This window comes from Lissotriton helveticus, chromosome 7 (genome assembly GCF_964261635.1).
Source record: "Lissotriton helveticus chromosome 7, aLisHel1.1, whole genome shotgun sequence".
NCBI classification, from domain to species: domain Eukaryota; kingdom Metazoa; phylum Chordata; class Amphibia; order Caudata; family Salamandridae; genus Lissotriton; species Lissotriton helveticus.
This window is the reverse complement of record NC_136068.1, coordinates 473,700,266-473,726,174: the sequence shown is the minus strand read 5'-3', so window position 1 is coordinate 473,726,174 and position 25,909 is coordinate 473,700,266. Positions and strand designations below refer to the sequence as shown.

Sequence of the window (25,909 nt, the reverse complement as noted above, 5' to 3'; positions counted from 1 at the left end):
GGGTGCACATGGGGGGTACCTATGGTACCCCCCTGCGTTTCACAGTACAACAGGGAAGGCACCGCGCTGTGCCTGTTATGTTGTGCTGTGAAACGCACAACATGCATTTTTGACATTGCGGCGGACGGTGCTTTCAGCACCGTTGGCTGCAATGTTAAAAATGCGGGATGCACCCGCCACTGTGGTGGGTGCATCCTACTTCGGGGCACGGTACCTCCACCCTTGTGGCGGAGGGTCCCTTCCCCAGACAGGATGGCATCCTAATCGACTCCTTAGTACTTAATTACAATGAAGAAGACAGGGATTACACCACACTGCATTAGAGAGTATATTGCACAATCTGCAGCCCTGGTACTTCAAGCAGCATCTTCCCAGATTGTCAAGATGAGAGAGAGACTGGATAAGCCATTTTGGCTTTCAGACGGAAGTACCCTGGAAGGCTAGGGGACTGATGATAATGTGGAGCAATGTAATGCACATGACATAGAGACACCTAAGCCAAGATCTGGAATTTGGTTCTGGCTTAAAAATGTGGTCCCATTTTCTAGGCCTCAAGCTATCCGGACCCCAGGAACGTTTGCCCTTTATACCTTCACAATCCTCATTGGGAGTTCTTAGCTATAGACCATTGCAACAGTAAGATTACATTTTTATCACTGTGTCCACCATAGTGGGTTGGAGCTTGAGGAGGATATGGTCTGCTCTTTCTAAGACATGAAAGGAAAGGAGGAGGAGCAGTGGTTTCAACAAAATGGTGTACTTGAGACTCCAGCAATGGGTATCACTTTAAGATGTTTTCAGTACTGGGTCAACAGTGAGAATTTGAGCAAAATTGGCTAGTCAGAGTGGTAACATAATATTCTGCCTTTTTTCAACATAAACATAATGAGCTTACATTTGTCTGCATTGAGCTGGAGATAGGTGTGGAATACTACGGTTTTGAAATTTCTAAACATGTGTCAAAAAAGAATACTTTTTTCATGAGCTAAGCTTCATCAACATACACGTTTGGTGCCAGCACATCAGACTCAAGAATGTATGCACATTAATGCTGAACAATTATGAAGAAGATGAATGTTGAGACTGTAGATGTGTCTAACTAAACATCAGGACGAGCTTAATAGACATTTTAGCTCCACTCATTGATGTTCAACAAAAACATCAAAGGAGGAGAAGGGGGTGAGGTTCGTTAAAGGGTCTAACTGGCAAGCAAAGTTAGGAATGGCTCCTCTGAGTATTTACAAAAGTTATTAGATATAAGGATCTTTGCACAAGTGTACAATATACACTGGGGGCGATAATAGAGTAAGTCATATTAGATCATTTCAATAAATTCATTTTAGGTCAGTTGACATGTCCTCTGTTTATTTGTGTAATCTGGTTATAGTAATTTGGTGATGGGCTCTGACCACTTTATTTGTCCTTATGACAAGATGGGAAAAAACAGAAAAATTGGGAACATTTTATCAAAATTGTAGCATTTAAATGTGCAAAATTTGGATGTTTTGGTGACAAATCCCTACGATTATTTTGTAAAAATGAAATGTTTACAGTTCATGCAGAATTAAACATTTGTGGCATTTTCTTCTGCACAAAATTGAACTTGGCTTACCTTGCATACAATAAAGTTGCACACGTATTCCCCACAAAGAAATCAATACATGGATTAGTTTTCCTCCCACAGATTTAAATGGGAGATTGTGGTGTAAAATCTCTTGTTGACTGAGAGAAATTATTTAGAAAGGCAGCAATTGTTTACTCAATCACAAAGTCATCTGTAGCAATTAAAATGCTGCACTTTTCTAGAGATATCAAATGATTGTTATATTCAACTGAGCAACCAAATAAGCTACAGTAAACGACCAATACCAATACGATCTAGTAGTTTTTAGGAGCATACCTAGTAACATGAATTGAGAGGGATGTTTTTTACATTCTTGTTGGTTTTTTTGTTTAGAGCCCAATTGATGAAGCCAGAAGTTGTGAGGAACGCCTTGGTTTTATTTTAGTCCCGGGCACGATCGTACTGTTGGGCAACAATGCATGCAGCATGAAATATGAGCACGCTAAAGTGTTTTTTATATCACACAGACAGTCACATAGTTTTGGCTGTCAAAATTAACAGGGACTCGTTCTCTTCGCTCTAGCGTAGATCACTTTTTTCTTTCCTCCTCACAAAGTCACTTTCACGCGCCTGGGTCCTTTCCACGTTGACCACATTTAAACTCTTTAGTTTCCTCATGTGCAAATTCTAAAAATACATCTGTAATTCACTACCTGATATCAGCGAAGATAGGGATAACAAATGGTACCTCTTTTGTTTTTGTTTTATTTGTAGCATCCACCAAAAGGAATGACAAATTAGCAACTGTGCAATAGACATACATTGGAAATCTTCCCCTGAAGAAGGGTTTTTCAAAAAACCAGAAATGCATTGGGCTCTGTCTTTAATTTAAAAATGTTATAAATGTATTGTATGATGCGAACATTTCATTGAAAAAGCAACTAGAGTGAATTGGAAACTGCTAGTTCATCAATCATTTGAGTTATAAGTCTGTACATGAAAATGCTTTCGAATACAATCTGATTTTGGTTAAGAATTACAATACTGTTTGTGTCGTGTGATTATAAACACATATTTATAAATTATTGCAATTCTCAAAATTATGAAACCTTAGGGACTGGGCAGAGCGCTTTGCAGACCTGGGTGCTTCCAGGCCTTGACAGTGCGTTTTCAGGCTAAGGGGTTTGGGCGGACCCCCAGCGAGGCAGCTCGCCTACTGTGTTACAAAGGAAAAAACATTATAGTAATTTTTGTTTACCAGGTGTGCAGGTATACACATTCACAGTGCAAGTAAGGATCACTGTACACTATTAGTCTAGTGGTGTAATCAGAATGAATACCTTTGTGAGCTTTTAACAGTTTTTTTGTTAATTACTACAAGCTTTCATCAGGAAGATAATGATCTCCTTGATCAATGACAGGAGGCCTGGCACAGGTGCACCAATGGCCAAAGAACATAAAGGTACTGTAAGTCACATTTGTAGTACCTTTAGAGACCAGGTACGGAATGAACTGGAAGACCTTACTCTAATTCATGCCTGTCACAAGAGATTCTTGTTTTCTACTGATCTAGCTAGTTTACACGCAGGCGATCAAGATGAATGGCCCGTTAAATGCGGTATGTGCAATACCTATTATTACTACACATACCAGAATTATACATTTTGCACTTCGCACCACACCTCCACCATTTTTCCCCGGAAAATCTAAGAGGGTCAAACTTGCCCAAATTTACTGGGTAGGGAGGGTTGGAGGGGATACTCTATAATTACTGTAACACATGGATTTGGGTGTGGTAAGCACCAACATCTGCGTGTAACTCCTCAAAAACGTTTATGCTATTTATCATAGCCAAGAAATGCTGACCCCGTGAAGTGACCAGGTGTGATAACTGTCACAACAAACACTTTGCTAATCCTAATAAGTGTATTCATAGCTTCTCTTGCATAATGATCTTCATATCAGGCAGGCATCTGAAATCAATTCCATATTTTAGCATGCTAGCTATGAAATGTGAACTTCAGAACACTAATGCATACATCTCTTCAGCAGGTGAATTAATCTTAATGAGCTTTCTTTGTTTATAGCTAATAGACTTTATCTGGATAACATACACAAATGTAGGGACATTTTCGTCAACTTTCTTGTGGAAGTCTTTGCGGCAAATTCTAAACATCACTTTGAAATATAACGCTTAGGAGCTATTTAGCTAAATTTATTGGTGAAATTATGGGGGAGATTTAGGTATTCTTGGTGGTTTGTGAAGACCCATGAGTGATACAAATTTGAGCAGACATTTGCATCTCTATTGCAAATCTTCTACAGAGAAATTTGCCATTCCTAGTCATAAAATTCACAATCCCAATTGCTAAAAAAAAAAATTTGCACAATGTCTGAATAACCAATAATATATAGATAAATAGTTATTTATTAGTAGAAAGTAAGGCTTTTCTTTTACTGCAAAATGTTTTAAACTGTTTAATTAAGGAAGGCAACAGTTTGTAACCCCAAAAAGAGTTTCACTGCTTAATAAATATTTGCCTTCATTAGAAAAATATAAAGGAGTTCCTTTCAAGAACATAAGTTGTTTTCTTGAAAAATCAAGTAAGTTCCACTTCTCTGTAATGTTAATTATTTATTAATGTAGGGTCAGATGTACAAGAAGACTGGTCGCAAAAAGTGGCTTCAAATTGCACACTGACTTTTGCAATTAGTGTTTCATTTTGCAATGTGACCTATGTACTAATAGGTTGCATCACAAAATCTCTTATCGCTGTGGGTCATAGATTAACCTGCCTAATGACTATTCATGGGACAGGTCAGTGTTTGCAACCCGCTCTGTTTGGCCACAAACAGCAATGGTGATGTGCAGAGAACAACAGACAACTATCTATGTGTTTGCATTACAAACCATGAAGCTCGCTTTTAAAGCAGCTTTGTGTTGCTTAGAGGCAATGGAGCTGCTCCTTTTGCCCTCCCTCACAGTCCCTCCTACCCTCAAGGCTCCCAACGCTATTCACAACGAGAAAGATGTCCCAAGAAGACACTTTTCAGTTTGCGAATCCTTTACCACCACCTTTGGAGTGTAGGTAACTGATCAATGATTTGCAAGCATTAATACATACCTTACAGAATCGCAATTAGTAGGAACACCCATTTCACACCCTTACCAAACTGAAATTTAGTTTGAGTCAATATATCAAGTTTAAGAGTCAGAAATGTTTTTCTGACTTGCAAAATAGATGAAGCCAATTTTCAGTCACACACCCTATTGATCTGAATTGCACGGTTGGCAACTATAATATGGCTTTGTACATCTGGACCATGGTGAGTAGTTTGATATACTTAGTGAAGCCTGTGCAATAATACTAGGGGAAGATGTGATCCTGATCTATTATGCTTTAACCAGAACTGCAGATTTGTGTGGATTTATTTGAATGAGACCTAGAACAGTGCATTTTTCTGGTTTCACCTGAAGGACATGTTGTACAGTTTTGCCGTCTGTCTTAGAGACAGTGCATTCCACAGCTTAGAGTCCACCATGGACTAGAAGAATTCTACTTTTGTGTTTCCAACACTCAAAAGCTTGTTGGGTGATTATGTGTGCTGTCACTAAGAACAGGCTCCTGTTCAGCACATAGTTCCAATTCACCATGGTAAATATACATATGTAAATTTACTCATGTATATATTTACTCATTCACTAGGTGTAACTTTCTACTGTTTTTGCCATTCACCATTTCCAAGTGGAGATTTTCACCAAGGTGTAGACTGACATGCTGCTCCATCCTCAAATGAGAGGGTGGTGCTGCCACACTCTGAAATGAGGTTGTGTAATGTAATACATATAATGTAAGGTAGATTCATAGAGTGCTGATTGTCACCTGTGAGGGTATCCAGGCGCTTAATAGGTGCGAGTAGGCATGTGGTAAGGCTGGGCCCGAGTACAGGCAGTCTCAATGGTCCCACAAGAAGTCTAATTGGCAAGCCACATCTACAGCTTCTTCCGGAATTCAAGAAGTAAGGACCAGACCCTGGTGTGTTGGGGGAAGATCATTCCAGGATTTTGTGGCTTGGTAGAATGATCGACCGCCTTTTGGATAGGAAGCCAGTGGAGCTCACTGAGGAGTGGTGTGGTGTAGGACCAGCAAGGGAGGTTGCGAATGAGTCTGGAAGCAACATTTTGGATGGTTTGAAGTCTGCTAAGAAAATGGGTTGGAATACTAACGGTGACTGCGTTGCTGTAGTCTAATCTACTTGTGAATAGGGCCTGCGTTATGGTACTTCTGGTGTCTAGTGGGAGCCACTTGAAGATTTTACCTAAAATACAGAGGATGTGAAAGCATGCTGAGGTGGCGATGTTGACCTGGTACTTCATGGTGAGGTTGGTGTCCAGGATGAGCCCTAGGTTCCTAGTGTGGTCAGTTGGGGTGGGTGTGGGTCCGAGTTCAGCAGACTGCCAAGGGGAGTCCCAAGGTGAGCTCTTATTCCCGAAGATCAGCACTTCAGTGTTGTCGGTATTGAGCTTGATGCAGTTCTTCTTCATCCAATGGGCCATGCTGGTCATGCCTTGTTTGAAGTATGTCTTAGTGATGACTGTGTATTGTGAGAGGGTAAAAATGAGTTGGATGTCATCGTAGTAGATAATGCTGATTCCAGGGGCTTAGCCAGAGGAGTCATGTATATGTTGAAAAGTGTGGGGCTGAGTGATGATCCCTGAGGAACTCCCCAGATGAGGTCTTTGAGTTCTGAAGTGAACTGCACTAGCCTGACTCGTTGTGTTCTTCCGGAGATTAAGGAAGCTATTCATTTGAGTACAGGTCCTTGAATTCCACTGTGTGTAATCTGGCAATGAGAGTGTGGCAGGAGATGGTGTCAAAAGAGGCAGAGAGTTAGATGAGGATGAGGTTGGCGTGTTGTCCTTAGTAGAAGAATGAGCGATGAGAGCTGTTCCGGTGGTGTGGTTGTTTTGGAATCCTGATTGCGAGTCAGCCAAAGGTTTGTAGCATTCAAGTGGTCAGAGAGTTGTCTGTTGATGGTCTTTTCTATGACTTTGGCTGGGAAGGGGAGTGGCAAGATGGGTCAGTAGTTGTTCAGTGCTTTAAAGTCGGCTGAGAGTTTTTAGGGCAGAGCGGTGAATTTTGTGTGTTTCCAGCTGGGAAGGTGACTGTCTTGAGGGAGGTGTTGATGATGAAAGTGAGTGCCTCGCTGATCGTGGTTCTTCCCAGGTTGTAGATATGGTGAGTTCAGAGGTCTGTGGGCAACCAAGAGTGCACTGTCTTTATTATGATTGCAATGTTCTGAATGGATAGAGGGTTTCATGATGTCAGCTGATAGTCTTTGCTGATGAGGTTAGCATGCTGGGAAGCTCAATAATGGTTGGCTGGGTTTCAAAGTTGCTCTAAATGTTTGTGATTTTTCAGTGGAAGAAGTTGGAGTGTTTGTTGCAGAGTTAATGTGTATGGGTGATGCTGTTGGTTGCAGCTGTTGGGTTGGTGAATTCCTTGACGATGACGAAAAGTTCCTTGCAGTTGTTGGAGCTAGATTCAATTCTCAGGGTCAGACCTTTTTCTTGGTCTCTTTCACTTGATATGATAGTGTCTAAGTGCAGTCTTGTAGGCGTCTTTTTGTGATGCTTCCTTGGGTGGTTCTCCATTTCCTTTAGAGTTCTTTGCAAACTCTCTTGGACTCTCTGAGGTCAGCATTGTACCAGCTAGCTTATTTGTTGGATCTTTTGGGTTTAGTGTTTCAGGGGCACCAGGGTATTTGTGCAGGTGATGATCCAGTTGTTGAAGTTGTTTGTGTCACTGATGAGGTCATCGGTGTGGTTTGGGTAGTATAGCTGGAGGGCGTTCAACCCATTCTGTTTCTGTAACTTTCCTCCAGCAGCAGCTTGGGGTGTTGCTAGACTCCATAGGGGTGATCCTGTTTTGGGAAAGTGGATGATGGAGTGGTCAGTCCATGTGAGTGGATTGATGTGTTTGACTTTAAACTTGTCGCTGAAGAAGAAGACGGGGTCCAGGTACTTCCAGCAATGTGGGTAGGGCCTTGTATGATTTCGGTGAGGCCGATGTTCTGTAGACTTTCAAGCAAGTCTGTGGAGTTTGAGTCCATTGTTTCGTTGAGATCACCTATGTCAGTGAGGAGGTTGCTGAAGTGTGTGCCAGGTCATGGGAGCCGCTAGGCTATGACAGATGGTTTACAGTCTGTCTTAAGCTTGAAGTGCATGTGTTCCATAAAAGTGGCTTCTGGGTCAGTGTAAGAAGTACACTTGATGGTGTCTCTATGGATTATGGCAAGCCCTCCTCCTGGTTTATGGGTTCAGTTCTGGTACAGGATTTTGTATCTAGTAGGGATGGTTAAACAATGTCCGGAGCCGATGTGGGTTTGAGACAGGTTTTGGTGAGGAAGAGGAAGAGGAGGTTCTGTGTGCTGGTGTCTCTCCAACAAAACATATTGTAGTTTAGTCGTCCCTAGCTATCTTTCCATGCGCTGTTTGGGATTAACTACGTGCTTGAGCTTGAGTTCTGCCAAAGAAAAAGCCTCCGACAGTGCCCTAATTTTCAGATTTCCTAATTTATAAAGATTGGCCTGATAAGCAACAATCCCCCGCATAGTCACTTAGAATGCCTCCCACACATTTTCAATATAAGAGATCTGTTCATTCACATAACACAAACTAGTCTGGGCATTAATTTGTTCAACAAAGAACTCTTTCACTAAAAAGGCTCTTTTTAAGAACCAATGTTTGTTGAAGACAGTTTTCTCAGAAAAAGTAACAGATAGACTAATAGCAGCATGATCTGATAAATAATTTGAAGTGATCGAAGGATAAAAGATCAACAGATCTTTAGAAGTCAAAAAATACTAGAGGCAAAGCAGATACAGGAAGAATAAAAAGTATAACTCTTACATGATGGATAAAGAACTCTACAAGGATCTAACAAACTAAGTTCTTCCTTAAGCCTCTGCTTCGCTCTAGCAACTTTAGGATTACGATGGAGAGACGCCAGCCTGCTTATATCTACCTCTGCCTTTTGTGTAAAATTAACATCGCCACCAATTAATATTTTATTAGGAAAGCTCACCAAATTAAGTGACAAGTCACATAGTGGCTGACGGTCATCAGTGGTTGGGCCATAAAATGACACCAGGGACAACTTTTCGCTACTAATTTGAATTTCTACCACTGCGATCTACCGGATGGGTCGGAAGCCCCTTGTTCTTCTCTACCCACAAACTTCCTACTTGTGAGAAGCGCAACACCTCTGAGAAAAGCAGATGTAGAGGAATGAACCACAAGTTGGATATGGGCTCCATTTTACTGATAATATCTTAGATTATTTAATGCGAGTCTCATGTAGAACAAAACAAGTGTCATTATCGACCAACTGCCCCGCATTTGCACTGGTTATTCAGCCCATTAACATTCACTGAAACAATCTTGCACCTGAAACCAAATATCAAACTAGTCCTAATCTAACCTATGCCTAAAATACTTTGCTACTTTCTCACCATCCACCGGGTCCACTTGGTTAAATTGCTTTGACCAGCTCCTGCAAGAAACCTTTTTCTCCCCCAACATACTTGCCACAGCCCTAATTGAGAGCTGCTATACCAGCCCTCAGCCCCAAACGTGTACCCCACTAGAAACCCAAAAAAACCAACCTCATCTCCAACAATCCCCACCGTCCCATGGAGACTCGAGTCGCCCATTCACAGTGCCCCTACTTTCCACCTTCCGATGCAGTGTCTGCACCTTCCAGGGGCCCCAATTAGCTGGAGTCACCCCCCTTCAACTAAACATAGGTGTTGCAAAGTAACAGACTTACATTCACTTCACTTGCTTTTTCGCTTACATGAAAACATTTTGAATGGTTTGAAATCAAAGCACAATTACAGCCTTTTCATATTGCAAAACAGCCCCAATTACCTCTTGCCCCAGAGCCATTCACTGCTTCACTTAAATTCATTCACCCTTAGTAGTTTCTAAGACTGCATTTCAGACAAATACTTTTGTGTCGTCTCAATGTAAATCAAAACCTTAAATGTTCCCTTAAACAGAGCTTTCAATCTAGCAGGCTGCAGAAGCCTGGCTTGATCCCCTGTCACTTGAAAAGCATTGATCATCTTCCTAAACTCCTTCTGTCTTTTAGAGGTCTCAAACAACATATTAGGAAAGACCTGCACATTTTACCCATCTCTCATCTTAACTCCTCTTAACTTAATCACACTATTAAGTACCTTCTCCTGGCTTCGATATTCCCTGAAATCCACCAGCATTGTATGGGGCGTGCCCGCATATTCCAAAAAGTCAGATCATCTGTAAATCCTTGCAGCATGTGCGTATGAATCAAATCATCCACTCATTCATTAGCAGGAGCAGCCTTTCATTCCTCCTGTTTTGGTATCCTCACAAATCTAAAATTAGTCCTTCTTGCTCTGTTTTTTATGATCCTCCAGCTGTTGTTTTACAGAGCAAAGTTCTTCTTTTATGAATGGCGTTGGTTTTCAGCAATCCACTTTGAGTATTTTCAAGATCTGAAATCCTTTTTGTCATTGCCTCCATTTGTCCTGCAAATTTCTCAAAAATCTTCTCCATTTTGCCATCATAGTATCTAGTGTCTAAGTGAATTTTGGGATGTCTTAACCGCTTGAATTTTCTTCATGGCCTACAGGGCGCATTTGGGCCCCTCTCCCACCATCAATGCTGGGACGAGTCACTATAATTGCAATGCTATCTTTCCATAGGCTTATATACAAACTCAAGAATGACTCCTTTTAAGATCCTTCAACTTCATCTGATTTCTTCCTAAAATGGTGCTCCTTTGCATGGAACAGTGGTACACTCAGGGTGGCAAAGAACAGGTGCACCAAATCCTTGCGGCCTGGGCATGTAGGAGAGTAGGGTCTGCTTCCTATGGTTACCCCCACTTTTTGCTGTGTTTCACTGCTTTTTCGACTTTAGTCTGGCTGTGGCCCTGCTAATCAGGCCCACAGCCTAGCTGTTCTCTCTCTAAATTGATTCCATGTACATTAGGTACATACCAGATTGGTTACTGAGTTAGCTTGTGAGCCCCTAGTGTATGGTACCTTAGGTACCAAGGGCATAGGTACCCCAGAGGCCTACCAGGGGCTGAAGCATGTATTATGCCACCCATGGGACGCCTTCCAAAATGGCACCACAGGTCTGCACTTGCAGCCTGGGTAAGGTGGTGTAAGCACCCCTTACTGGGATATAGTCTACCTATATCCACCATTTAAAACAGACACATATTAACCTATAAGTCACTCCTTTGGCAGGTCTTGACAATCCTGAGGGCAGAGTGCTTGGTTTTGTGTAAGAGGGTGCCCTAGCATGAGCTGAGCCTCTCTGCAGCTTTCGGAATCCCTTCCTTATATCTGTTCTGTGATATGGCCATACGATATACTCTTAGGTGCATTATAATCCTCGCGGTTAATGCTAACTTTGGTTTGGCTACATGAAAACATGTCGTGTTTGGTGTCAAACACTTTGGAATACTACTCCCGCCAGTTCTGGCGGCGGGGGTTGCATTCCACCCTTCTAGAGGGAGAAGACATGTACACACTTACTTTCCCGGTAAGAGTTTAAAAGAGCCCCAGCATCACAAAATGGATGCTGCTGCCACAGACACTAGTCTGACCTCCTGCTGCTGGACGAAACTCCGGCAGGGGAGGCCTGGATAATAGGTTTCCTGTCCAGGGAGGTGCCAGCACCTCCCCAGACAGGCTTTAGTGCATTGAGGCAGGGTGGGTTGCATTCATTGAATGCTTTTCAGACACTGCCTGGGGCATACACAGTGCTCCATGCATTTCCAAGTTTAAACTGGTTGCTGGGGCTCTCAGTCCCAGCTCTAGCGTGAAACTGGACAAAGGGGAAGGGGTGTAACCACCCCCTTCCCAGGTCATCCCATAGGTGGGACCCTAGAGTTAGTCCATCCCCTAAACTTAGTATAAGTATAGGAACCCAGTCACTGAGACTTTAGATTACCCTGAACGAAACTCTGAAGACGAAATCCTGGACCTTCGACATTCCATATCGACTGGAAGATGGAAGAAATCTCTCTTGAGGTCAATAAGTGACATCCCTGTTCAAACAGGCGCCTAAGAGCATCTTGCTGGTGTGCATTTTCGAGGCACCCGCCGGATCCCGAAGAATCTGCCACACAGGACACGTACTTCCAGACATCTCTGAGGCCGACGCAAGATCCCAGCAAAGCTGAGACCCGCAGCCGACACGAGAGACGTGGGACCGGAACTCCTGGACATCCTGCAATTTTGCAAGTGCATCTACTTCCCAAAGTTTCCCGAAGTTGTGCATTGGGCTATTTGTTGCCCTTATCCCAAGCACCTTTTGCCCTGAAGCTGAGAGGCCTACACTCCATGATGTTTGCGTGAGCCTGTTTTCTTCACTGAAGCTTGAGGCTCCATCGCGATCCCTAGTCCGTTGGCTAGTGGGTCCCCATGAAGTACAATCCTTTGTTTCTTGAGGCTTCCTGGTTGCTCCAAATGTGCTCTGACTCCCATCCAAAGGGTGAGTCCCTCAGACCTTGCTGGTCTGCACTGATGCCAATCTTGTCATCTTGCGTGGGTGGCTGTTGCCAAGGCTTATTGGGTCCAATCCGATTCCGACGCTGCAGCACTCGATATCCTTTGTGGGACAGCTCGAATCCAGCTCCTGATCGTCGCCGTCTGGTTCTCGTGGCTGAAGAGTCAAACTTCATCTACTTCACCTTAAAGCACCCAACATAGGCTGGCATCTTCTTGTCGCCATCCTTGTCACTGGCTAGTGACCCAGACTCTGTCCCCTCTGCTTTCTGGTTCTTCAGACCTCCAATCCACCCTTGAATACACCCGGACACTTTTCCTCTCGTCGCCCGCGGCACTTCTTCGCAGCTCTCCATTGGAATCGACGATGAAACCCGACACGAAAAGACACCTATGCACCCAGCTTCCCTGGGTGAGGTAACACGAGTACTCCGGTGCTCCTGTGGGTCTTGACTCCCGAAGTGTCCTAGTCTAAGGGGGTTTCACCGCAGTCCACTCCTAAGTGTCCTTAAACTTTAAAACTGTAACTTGAATTTCCTACATAGAATTCAATGGTGATTCGTGGCTGTGTTTAGACACTGCACGCGTCCCCCGTGGGTCTCCTGCGTCCCTACCTTGGGTGGTTTCTGATTGCCCCAGCGGTTCTACAGGCCCCAGGCCTCACTTCTATCCCTCACGTTGTTCTTATACCACTATTTTAGTATATGGTTTGTGAGGCCCCTAGGGCAAAACATATACTGTGCTATTACTGTGTTGTATTTAAAGTCCTTGTATTGTACTTTTGCCTCTAGCCTCATAAAGAGACCTGAGGGGTTGTGTTTAGAACAAATACATATATTTGACATATACCTGGTGTGGTGCTCTTTCATTTGATCATTCAAGAGATTATAGACTGGTAAAACAAGCTGCTTTACATTCCTTCAAGACTTAGCCTGAAGGCTGCTCCCCACAGCGACCACTAGTATAGCTTTCTTTAAAGGTTGTCTTAAACCTACCATCAGTAAGGGTCGTTTGGACTGGTGCAAGGTGCCCACTGGAATAGTGGACATCATTTGCCAGGCCAACTTCTCACAGGGCAGGGCCGACATGCAAAACTATTATTGACGCTCCCAGTTAATACTTGTATTAATTTATTGTTGGTTGTTCATCTCTGGATGAGACCCTGCTTATGCAGCTTAGCTCTGGGCCATGGGGAGCATACTCCAAATAACCTTCCTATACATGGGTAATGCACCCTCTGCCTGACCACCTGCTGCCACCACAAAGATCTGTGAATTGAAAGATGTGTTGAGAACCACTGACTGTTCTGGGGGCCAAACGATGGGGGCCCCTCTATGGTTGGGCACATGTTTGAAGTTAGCCTTGTCCCGTCTGGGTTACCAGGGTGGGATTCCATTGGCATCTCTAAGTTGGGAGATAGAGTAGCATAAGGCACTGTCCATTCATTCACAGACCTTCACTCAGAATTTAGTCTACATTAGCTTTCTTAGATACCTACTTCTCATACATACCCCCTCCCGATGTCTAAGGCTCTAAACACTATACTCCAATGTATCCCACTCAAGGTTAAACTGTAGATGGGTGAAGATGTAAAATCTACATGAAAATCCCTAAATCTGGGGATCAAGAACCTAGCCCTTGGGTGATTGGTATTCACAACACTCACTGGAGTTGGAAAAATTAGATTTCAGAAAGAAAATGTTTTCTTTCTTGAGTACTCACTCACCAGGGTATCCCCACGTGACATGCTTCATCATAGGGGCCATCCCAGTCCTCTACGGACTGAGGCGTGCCACGACTTGCTCACTCCAAAACTGGCCCTACTAAATATCCTATTAGACTCAGACAAACACGCACTATTGATTTTTTTTCTCCAAAAATGCAAAATGAGATATATTTCACAAATATCAGGCTGGAGAACCCCCAGACTTAGGAATCTGGGTTTCAGCCCTAAATCACTGTATGGCCCTTGAAATACACCTCTATCAAGCTCGAGGGCACCTTCAGAAACACCACACATTTTGGATAGTGTTGTGATAAGGGAAAGGACATTTTGATAGCACTCCACGGGAAGGAGATTAGGAAAACACTGTTGATATATGAGGCCAGTAATTGCTAAACACTTTAAGTCTTTACTTCTTCAACAACATAATTAACACTGCATTTTTGCTTCATCTTGAACAGTCAATTGTGCTGCCTCTGGTTTATATTGGAAATTACAATAAAATGTATTGTAAGAAATGATCACAAATGAAAAGAGCAGTATTGTTTTTCAATTCTCTGGAAGTTTACCTAGTGGCAGAGATTTCAGTTCCACAGAATTTTGCCAGGTATGGGGAGGGTGAATTATACACATCTAACTGATTGTGAAATGTGTTGTCAACAAATTAAAAATAAATAAAAATTAAATGTAAGCTTATTTTTACTTCAATATAAATTTGAGTGCTTGAGCGTTCAAAAAAAATATGTATAGGCAAAGCTAATAGGTCTGGCGTTTGGTAAGTCTTGTTTTGTTTTGTCACGGTTTTTGCAAAACGTTATTGATTGGAAAGCTGCTGGGCCAATCTCGGACTCAAACAACTTGTTGACACCCCCACCCACCTTGCCGGACACACGCTCGACCCTATCTTCTCCTCCAGCAAACACATCTCCTTCGATCACACCACAGCTCTCCATTGGACAGACCACAGCTGCGTTCACTTCAGCTACAAAAAGACCACGACCCACAACCCCCCACAACCTATTCCACCAAGAAACTGGAACAAAGTCACCACCGACCAACTCTTCACATCGCTTAACCACAACCCACCTGCCATATCATCGGACTCAAACCATGCTGCCACCAAACTCACACAATGGATCACTCACAGCGCTGACGAATTAGCACCCTTGAAAAACCACCAGATCAAAGTAGGCAACAAAAAGGCCCCCTGGTTCAACGATGACCTTAAGAAATCCAAAAAGTTATGTCGTACTCTCGAGAAAACCTGGAGAAAAAACCCAACCAACGACAACCTGACCACCTTCAAGGACGCCTCCCGCAAACACCACCAATTAATCCGATCCACCAAGAAATCAGCATTCAAGGATCGACTCGACAACAACGCCCACAACAGCAAGGAACTATTCAACATCGTCAAAGAATTTACCAACCCCACCGCCGGCACCAACAACATCACTCCCTCTCAAGACCTCTGCGACTCCTTATCCTCTTTCTTCCACAACAAAATCGCCGACATACATAACAGCTTTGAAAACCAATCCGAGGATCAGTCCACTCCACTCACCTCCGAACCAAAACAGCTCTCTCACAACCTTTGCGCCTGGAACCCAATCACCACTGAAGACACCATCCGCCTGATGAACTCCATCCACTCAGGTTCACCAACCGACCCTTGTCCCCACCACATTTTCAACAAAGCAGACTCCATCATCGCCCCCCATCTCCGCGATGTCATCAACTGTTCCTTCAACTCCGCTACCTTCCCGGAAAGCTGGAAACATGCCGAACTCAGCGCCCTTCTAAAGAAACCCACAGCAGACCCCTCTGAACTTAAGAACTACCGCCCCATCTCACTCCTCCCATTCCCTGCCAAAGTCATCGAGAAAGCCGTCAACAGTCAGCTCGCCACCTTCCTTGAATCCAACAATTCCCTCGACCCGTCACAGTCCGGCTTTCGAGCCAAACACAGCACCGAAACCGCCCTCATCGCAGCTACAGACGACATTCGAACGCTTCTAGACAACGGAGAAACAGTCGCCCTCATCCTACTCGACCTCTCCGCCGCCTTCGACACAGTCTGTCATAGCACCCTCATACACCGCCTCAGCAATGTCGGAATACAAGGAAAAGCTTTGGACTGGATCATCTCGTTCCTCGCCGGAAGAACCCAGAGAGTCCGCCTACCCCCATTCAAATCAGAGGCCACCGAAGTCATCTGCGGCGTACCACAAGGATCTTTACTCAGTCCCACCCTATTCAACGTGTACATGAGTCCACTCGCATCCATTGCGCGGCAACACAACCTCAACATCATCTCCTACGCAGACGACACCCAGCTGATCCTCTCCCTCACCAAAGACCCAAACACCGCCAAAACCAATCTACACGAAGGAATGAAAGAAGTAGCCGAATGGATGAAGAACAGCCGTTTAAAACTAAACTCGGACAAAACAGAAGTCCTCATCTTAGGACCATCACCCTCTGCCTGGGACGACTCTTGTTGGCCACCGGCCCTGGGTACAGCACCCATACCTACAGATCACGCACGTAACCTGGGCTTCATCCTGGACTCCTCCCTCTCGATGACCAGACAAGTCAACGCCGTCTCATCTTCATGCTTCAACATCCTACTCATGCTCAAAAAAATCTTCCGTTGGATCCCCGCCGAAACAAGAAAGACAGTCACCCACGCACTGGTCACCAGCCGACTGGATTATGAAATACCCTCTACGCCGGAACCACTGCCAAACTACAGAAAAAACTCCAACGCATCCAAAACGCCTCAGCCAGACTCATACTGGACATCCCTCGTCAAGCTCACATTTCAGGTCACCTGAAAGAACTCCACTGGCTCCCCATCAACAAGAGAATAACGTTCCGTCTCCTCACCCACGCTCACAAGGCCCTCTACGACCTAGGACCTAAATGCCTCAACACAAGACTGTCCTTCTACACACCCACCCGCCAACTACGATCATCCAACCAATCCCTCGCCGCAATTCCACGCATCCACAGATCCACCATGGGAGGAAGATCCTTCTCCTACCTAGCGGCCAAAACCTGGAACTCTCTCCCCACGCACCTCCGCCTTACCCAGAACCACCTCTCCTTCAGAAAGCAGCTAAAAACCTGGCTTTTCGATAAGTAATGCACCCTCCCTCCCTCCCTCAAGCGCCTTGAGACCCTCTGGGTGAGTAGTGCGCTATATAAATTCAGGAACTTGGAACTTGAACATGGTAAACCCAGCACTGAATGGAACTACCTTGTGTGTGGATGTGCTCCTTGTGAAAAGACAGTATTCCGTAACTTCTGGTGAAGTCAGTCAATGGCTGAAGGAGACAGAAACAGATGAAGCTGGAATGTGCCCTGTACTCACTTCATATACATCCTACTATCATATCAGGCAACACTGGCACGAAAGGGAACTCCCTTTGTGCGGATGTGCACCTTCTGAAACAGCAAAACGCAATCACTCAAGTGAAGTTAACCAGAGGCTTGCGTAAGCTGACCCATTGCCCCATGTTGTACGCTGAAGTGGGTGGAAGCAAAATGGGAAAGACACAACGACAAACCAATGGGTTAAGAGAGGTGGCTGAAAGCCCATTTAAGTATGTATATTATTCACGTCAATTAGTCGAATCAAAAGGTCTTGGCTAATGCCAGGCCAATAAATGCTCCCTCAAGAAGGGCGAATATAATATTTTACCTGTATACAAATGCAAATCTCTTCTTCTTGGTCCTCTCAAATTCACTATCGCTTGTCTCCAGTCGAGTGAGGTAGCTGTGTGTGAACTCAAAGTCCAACTCCACAGAGATTGAGAGACCGCTACGCATTTTCATGGTCTGCAGAGGGTCAGCATCTCCAGAGAGGCAATCAGGACTTTTATGGCTTTCAAATTGGAGAAGTAGCTTCTCTGTGTGGAGTGGCAATCCCAGCAAAACAATCTCCACTCCAGCGCCAACGTCGTTTTTCACAATCTTCCAGTCTGGAAGGTAGAAATAGGAGGTACAGATGAGAACACTGACACAAGATGGCAGCAACCAAAAAACGTGATCCCATGCACACTCCTTCCAAAGCTCTTCCATTCTTGGTCACTCCTCTCTGCCACTGGATTAAGACAAAAGGACTACCCAGCTTCCCATGCAAAATGTATTGAAGGGGTTCACAAACTGTATTAAGTTCCCCTAAAAGGCTCTGGACTGAGTAGGGGCACCCCCCTCCCCCCCCCCCCAGTTATGCCCCTGATATTCCAGTCCTGGAACCCACACAGAGCTCTAGAAGCAAGCATCAATCCTGATTATGCAGCTGACTCTGGCAGTGCTGCAATCCACCAACTGCAGGGCCGATCCACCTCCATTCTCATCTAGTGCATCACATGCTGCTCCAGTTCTAGGATGCAGACCCCTCATATTCATTGTGTCATGCTCCTCTACTCACCCTTTGAGGTGGTCTAACTGGGATCCTTACCATTCGAGTTACACAAGAGCAACCTGCACATTTCCTCCTCCTGGTCTGTCTTTGGTTCCAAGCATCTCCAGCCAAGGGGGGAGCGGCGCCTTTTCTCTGAAACAGATAAGAAGAGCTCAGGTCATGCTGATCGATACACACCCAACAGCCACTACCTGGAGTTCTCCATGCCCTTGGACAGTCCATGGCAGTTGGTATGCTGGCTGGAAAGAAGTGGAGCATCTCCGTGGGAGTACAGGGTCTAGTATATCAATTTAAAATGTGTCAGTAAAGGTAAGTGTGTGGCGGCTCAAGGCAATTCCAGAGAATGTGGAAATGTTTGTATTTGGCTGTGGTTGAGAGTATGGCAAGGAGGGTAATTACAGACACCTCTGTGGATGTAAAAGAATCAGAACAGTATGGCCCAGCTCACTGTCATTCTTCTATAGTGTACCTTGTGATTTTTGTGATTCAGGTCTGACAGCGCCGGGACGCCCCTTTGCTGGGGCAGCTGTGCGCTCTAAAAATCATTTAACATAACATAACATAACATTGTGTGTGAACATTATTTGGCTCTGCAATTGTGAAATTCACTGCTATGATGGAGATAATCGATAAACCTGTCTTTGCAACTGAGCCTGTAAAATATATTCTTTTTTTTTCAAATTAAGGCAGGGATGCTATAGGTGATGGAGAGGTTGGGAGGGCAAACATTCACTTTTCTGAGGGTAGCAGAAATCCATGCACTGGCCCTACTAAGAGTAGAGCCAATACAAGGCGTTACTTACAAACCCATCCGCCCACAAATAACCCCCTACCTGCTTGTCATACTCTTCATTGCAGGAGGATCAATTAACATCAGAAGACTCATCTATTACACTAAATTCCAAAAGCACGTAATCACATCCGTTCCTGCCTAAGCACAAAGAACATTTATTCACTAACCTGAAAACATTACCCTGGCGCCTGGTATGCTCTCTTTCCAAAAGGCATTAGTCATACACCTTCTCAAGGATCCCATGTGCTTGTTTTTGGAAAATTCACACTGAGAATAACCATATTTCACTAATCTCAACGACAAATATCTCAGGATCCCATTTAGTTTCCTTGTTTTTGAAAGAATCTCAGGCATTTTTTCTAAAATTTTAGGTTAAATTTTGTTTTACCATTTTTAAATGTGGAAAACCCCTCTAGATATCCCAGCGCTAACTCTTAACTATTTTTTTATCCAACCTTTGTACTTACTCTAACGTACAATCTCTTTCTAGCTTTAACAATATCCTAAATACAGTAACATGCGCCTTACACTAACACTTGCCCTCTTTCAGTGTTGTATCACAATACTGAAGTTTTAATATTGACCTGCACTTACATCAGTTTCCACAATACTGACTATCAACATATTGTCACTGTGTTCAGTCAGTTCGAATAATTTCCCCAAAGCAGTTGCAAAAACTGGTCATAACGTTTGAACACTATCAGTCTCCTCAGTGGAGAGGAGCCTAGTCTTAGAAGAAAGGAATAATGTCTTACTCAAACTAGTCCTCCCTATAACCTTAATTTAAAATCGTCACCTCTCTATGTATTTTCTTAGCAACTGACCTCGTGAGTATCTCCATTTTCACATCAACGGACAAGGATTAAAAAATCCATGTAACCCCTGGCCTATCACTGCACTATCCCCGGCAAGAAGAAAGTCCAGTCCCTGGGTCCTTATAGCGTCAGCATAATGCAGCAATGCCGCTTCGACAGCAATCTGAATGTGCACACCTGAATGGTCGCTACTATCAGTGCTAATTTGAAAAAATATATATTTTCCTTTGGCACCTGCTCTGAGAATGCAAGGGCAAAGCTCCTAAATACCAGCGAGGTCTAGTTTTTAGGTCGAGCGACCTATCTCAATGCGCATGCGCATTGAGCGGGAGCTCGATATATAGGCGCTTAAACAAAGCTTACCGAGATCGGGCGATTCCATGGCGATTCCATGCAGTGCCCGTGAAAAGGAGCTCAATGCGCAAGCGCATTGACATAGAAAAGCGCGTGCACAGGAAAGACAGCCATCTGCCGCCAGCAGCTTCACTTCAAAGGGATCATTTCGCACTCTCAGGCATTTCTCCTCCCTAATTTAGTCACTGCCGACGGCCAGCCGTACTTTCACTTTGACGGCGCCAGGCCGTCTCTTGTTAACTCCAGGTTCCGCCTACTGCACTTCATCCACTACCCAGATGATGAGATTGTCTACTGCACTTATCCGTGCCAGCGCTGCACTTCAGGTAAGAGACCCTCCTTCAGCCCTCGCTCAAGAACCTTACGCCCTTAGTTCTCTTTACTCAACCTGCGTCTTAATTTTACCTTCCCTTCACAGCACGCTTACTAGGACGGACCCGTCCTGAGACGTGCCAGTGTATTATTATATTTATTTCATTTTCCTCACCGAGGAAACAGCTTCCATCGATACCATCATTACCCCTACTCCAACCACGCTTGGCGGTAAGATGACGTGCAGTCCTTTGCTTTGTGCTTTACACCATCGTGATCGCCCGTGCCTTATACCCCGTTTCCCACACATGCTTAACGTTTCCCGCTCCTTTTCCACAGCGCCATTTGACACGGGGCCGCTTTTTACTCACAGGTACTGCCCCCTTCCTCACTTTTCTCCTCCTTACATGCTGTCCTTTACCTCTTAATTTCTCTTTTGCTCCCGCTTTTTATTGGCAATCCCTTTTCCGTCAATCTTAGTTTACTTGTTTTGAATACTTGCCTGTCACTTTTTAGAGTCTATTTCTATCTAGATCAGTTTCTAGATGGTCCACTAATACTTATCGAACCGTGGCATTTTTCCTGTATTTGCGTAACTCTACAACTCTAGCTTTCTTCATTATCTATGTAGGAAATGGCCATGCAAAATCCGTTTGGTTTTCTCTTAGAGACAACACGTCACCATCGTGAACACACCCAGTATGCCTCCAGACTATGCTTTTATTGTGTCTTCTCTTAGGTTTCTCTTCTGTGCTGTGGTATCTACAATGTACCCTCTTTCTGTTTCTGTTAATCAATTTGTGTAACTTCATTCACGACCGATTTCCCAGCCGGTTTGTCTTTTGTTTTGCATTAGAGGTACGCTCCGCATCTGACCCTGCTTAACATATACTTAGACTGTGTAGTTTTTCAACATATTGAATCGTTTCATTAATTGTTTATCACCGCATTGGCCCTCTGAACCTTAAATTTTGAAATCTATCCATTTTGCCTCCCAGATGGAATGCTCACCGTACTTTTAAATTCATGTTCTACTCCCCCTTTTTACGCCTCATAGTCCTCCAATTTTCTGACGCACTTTACGCCATGTGTTAACCCGAATATAGTGTTCCTTTTCCTGTGTTATGTATAGCCTCTGACGTTATAGTTGTCTAATTTTGCTACGGTTTTTCCTTTTTACATTTCTTAAATTACTCATCTGTCACCCCCAGCTTTTGCTCTATCACGACACGGGATGCAGCCACTGTTGAAATGCATTGTTAACGCGTTTTTAATCAATTAATACATGTTCAATTGACAAAATAGGATGTTGACGTGTGTCTGCTATAGGTGTCACATTTGCGAAAGTTATAACTATTGGCATTGTAAATGACAACGCTATTAATTTAGCTATTTTAAAAAACAACACATAAATAAAAAAAATGTCATTTATAAGAGCAATAGCTCAAACTTTCCTAATGCGAGACCTATTGCATTTCCAATGCTTGTTATTCCACTGCATCTCTCTTTCTTTCACCACCCTTCACTTCCGGTCTCTTTATCTTACTCTTGCAGTTTTTTTCTCATACGGGATTTCTCCCTTTGATGTTGTCAACCCTGTAACCTCCTTCTTTACTTCTGCATTTCTCTCTCTAGCTGTGTGTGGTGTCAAGTCAAGTCAAGTCAAAATTTATATAGCGCACTACATACCCGTAGGGTCTCAAGGCGCTTGAGGAAAGGGGGGGGGGAGGTTTACTTATCGAATATCCATGTTTTATGTTGTTTTCTGAAGGCTAGGTGGTTTTGAGTAAGATGGAGGTGGATGGGAAGGGAATTCCAGGTCTTGGCCACTAAGTAGGAGAAGGATCTTCCTCCCATGGTGGCTTTGCGGATGCGCGGAACAGTGGCGAACGCAGCTGGCGGGTGGGGGTGTAAAAGGAAAGGCGCGTGTTGAGACAATCAGGTCCAAGTTCGTATAGGGCTTTGTGTGCGTGGGTGAGGAGACGGAACGTTATTCTCTTGTTGACGGGGAGCCAGTGAAGGTCTTTCAGGTGAGCAGAAATGTGGTCTGTGCGGGGGATGTCTAGTATGAGTCTGGCTGAAGCATTTTGGATGCGTTGGAGTTTTTTCTGTAGTTTCGCGGTGGAACCGGCGTAAAGGGTGTTTCCGTAGTCCAGACGGCTTGTAACCAGTGCGTGGGTGACCGTTTTTCTAGTTTCGGTGGGGATCCAGCTAAATGTTTTTTTGAGCATGCGTAGAATGTTGAAGCATGAAGAAGAGACGGCGTTGACTTGTCTGGTCATCGAGAGTGAGGAGTCCAGGATGATGCCTAAGTTCCGTGCGTGGTCCGTCGGTATGGGGGCTTTTCCTAGGGCCGTTGGCCACCAAGAGTCGTCCCAGGCGGAAGGGGATGAGCCTAGGATGAGGACTTCCGTTTTGTCCGAGTTCAGTTTTAGACGGCTGTGCTTCATCCACTCGGCTACTTCTTTCATCCCTTCGTGTAGGTTGATTTTGGCGATGGTTGGGTCTTTGGTGAGTGAAAGGATCAGCTGAGTGTCATCAGCGTAGGAGATGATGTTGAGGTTGTGTTGACGTGCGATGGTTGCGAGGGGGCTCATGTAGACGTTGAAGAGGGTGGGGCTGAGTGATGATCCTTGCGGGACGCCGCAGATGACTTCGGTGGCCTCTGACTTAAAAGGGGGGAGGCGGACTCTCTGAGTTCTTCCAGCAGGAATGAAATGATCCAGTCCAATGCTTTTCCTTGAATTCCGATGTTTCTGAGGCGTTGTATAAGGGTGCTATGGCAGACTGTGTCGAAGGCCGCGGAGAGGTCAAGGAGGATAAGGGCGACTGTGTCTCCGTTGTCCAGTAGTGTTCGAATGTCGTCTGTTGCTGCGATGAGGGCGGTCTCGGTGCTGTGCTTGGCTCGGAAGCCAGACTGTGAGGAGTCGAGTGATTTGTTAGTTTCGAGGAAGGTGGCGAGCTGATTGTTAATGGCTTTCTCAATGACTTTGGCAGGGAATGGGAGGAGCGAGATGGGGCGGTAGTTTTTGAGTTCGTTGGGGTCAGCTGTGGGTTTCTTCAGAAGGGCGCTGAGTTCGACGTGTTTCCAGCTATCTGGGAATGTGGTGGAGTTAAGGGAGTAGTTGATGACATCTCGGAGATGGGGCGCGATAATGGAGTCTGCTTTGTTGAAGATGTGATGGGGACATGGGTCTGTAGGGGATCCTGAGTGGATGGAGTTCATCAGGCGAATGGTCTCTTCTGTGGTGATTGGGTTCCATTCGAGAAGGATATTCGGAGGGGGTAACGGTTCGGAGGTGAGTGGGGTGGATTGGTTTACAGGTGTGTTATCAAAGCTGTTATGGATGTCGGCGATTTTGTTATGAAAGAATGAGGCAAGGGAGTCGCAGAGGGCTTGAGAGGGGGTGATGTCGTTAGAGCTGGCGGTGGGGTTGGTGAATTCTTTGATGATGTTGAAAAGTTCCTTGCTGTTGTGGGCGTTGTTGTCTAGTCGGTCTTTGAGTGCTGATTTCTTGGCTGTCCGTATTAGTTGGTGGTGTTTGCGGGTGGCGTTTTTGAAGGCGGCTTGGGTGATAGTGTTTGGGTCTGTTTTCCAAGTTTTCTCAAGGGAACGACAGAGCTTCTTGGATTTCTTAAGTTCGTCGTTGAACCAGGGGGCGTTCTTGCTACCTTGCTTGGTTTGATGTTTTTTCAAGGGTGCTAATTTGTCGGCGGTTTGGGTTAACCATTGTGTGAGGTTGATGGCGGCTTGGTTAGGGTTCGTTGAATAGGCAGGGGGTTTTTGAAGAAGCGATGTGGAGATCTGGTCGATGGTGATTTTGTTCCAATTTCTTCGCAGAGTTGGTTGAGGGTGGTTGTGGGTCGAGGTCTTATTGTAGATAAAGTGGATACAGCTGTGGTCCGTCCAGTGGAGGGGTGTGGTATGAGTGAAGGAGATATGCTTGCTGGAAGTGAAGATAGGGTTGAGTGTGTGTCCTGCATAGTGTGTGGGGGTGTTAACAAGTTGTTTGAGTCCGAGATTGGCGAGATTGTCCAGGAGGGTGGTGGTGTTACTGTCGTTGCTCTTTTCCAGATGGAAATTGAGGTCTCCCAGTAGAATGTAGTCTTCTGAAGGGAGGGCGTGTGGGGTGATAAAGTCAGTGATGTCTTCGCTGAATTTAGTACGGGGTCCTGGTGGCCTGTAGAGGAGGGTGCCCCTAAGTGTTGTCTTGGGGTCGGTGTGGATCTGGAAGTGAAGGTGTTCGGCGATAGCGAGGTTGTCATCTGAGCTGGTTGAGACGCGGATGGTGTTCTTGTGGACGATGGCGATGCCTCCTCCTGTTTGGATGGGGCGGTCCTTACGGATGATCTTGTAGCCGTCCGGGATGGCTATGGTGATGTCTGGAGCTGAAGAGGCATTCATCCAGGTTTCTGTTAGGAAGGCGATGTCCGGAGAAATGGTGTCGATTAGATTCCAAAGGTCGATGGCGTGTTTGTGAACCGAGCGGGTGTTGAGAAGGATGCATTTGAGGTGGTTGGTGTTGGCTCTCTGTTTGTTGTTTGTGGATTTAGTTTGGGACTTGACGCAGGTAAATTTGCAGGAGTGGCAGGTGAAGGGTCCATGAGTGTGTCCTGGTGCTGCTTGGGTGCAGTTAGTGAGTCGGCCGGGGTTGAGTGCAAAGAGGGAGGAGGCGTCGTATGTAATGCGGGGAGGATGGGTGAAGCGGGGACCAGGGGGTCTGGCTCTGGGCGCGGTCCAGGCGCGGACGGGCGTAGACGGGCTTACCTTTGGCGCACCTTCGGCGCGGCCGTAGCGCGTGGACGCTGCGCGTGGGTCCATCTGTCCATAAATGGATAGTGGGGGGGGGCGGAGCGTGGGAGGGTCAGCTTGGGAGGCGGGAGCGGGGAGGAGACACGGGGACAGGTAAACAGCAACAACAACAGCAAAATGGCGGTGGGGTAGCGCGATTCTAAGCAGGGGCACAGTCGATCTTAAAATAGCCAAAATGCACTACACGCGCTGTAAATAGAATAGACAATAAAGTTGCCACTAAGCAGGAGCACTGAGCAAATTAATAAAATTAAATTATTCCGCTGAAAAACGATACCAGGCAAATGCAGATTACAATTAATTAATTAAAGTAAAACGATACCAGGCGCTATACAGGAGCGCTATGCACAAGTGGTACCAGGCGCTATGCAGCTGAGCTATCTCTGGAAGGCAGGGCTCGAGGAGGAGCGAGTGGGAGCGACCTCTGAGTTCGAGAGTCAGACGGTCACCGTGGTGCTGAATACATTTACAAAATGTACTCTACCACGGTTCTAAAGACATTTTTGGACTTACCCTGATATGCAGAGTGCTTGT

At 45.1% G+C, this 25,909-nt stretch overlaps 1 protein-coding gene across 2 annotated transcripts in view; it reads right to left on the bottom strand.

The window, feature by feature from the left end:
• The window catches only part of LOC144768631 (uncharacterized), a 1,076,067-nt gene that overhangs the window by 125,520 nt on the left and 924,638 nt on the right, over positions 1–25,909 (bottom strand). For both annotated transcript variants that reach the window (XM_078652440.1, XM_078652441.1), the window contains 2 exons: positions 18,325–18,420; positions 17,563–17,842 (listed from right to left, as the gene is read on the bottom strand). In XM_078652440.1, the coding sequence (XP_078508566.1) occupies positions 17,563–17,842; positions 18,325–18,420 (376 nt within the window). The remainder of the gene's footprint in view (positions 1–17,562; positions 17,843–18,324; positions 18,421–25,909) is intronic.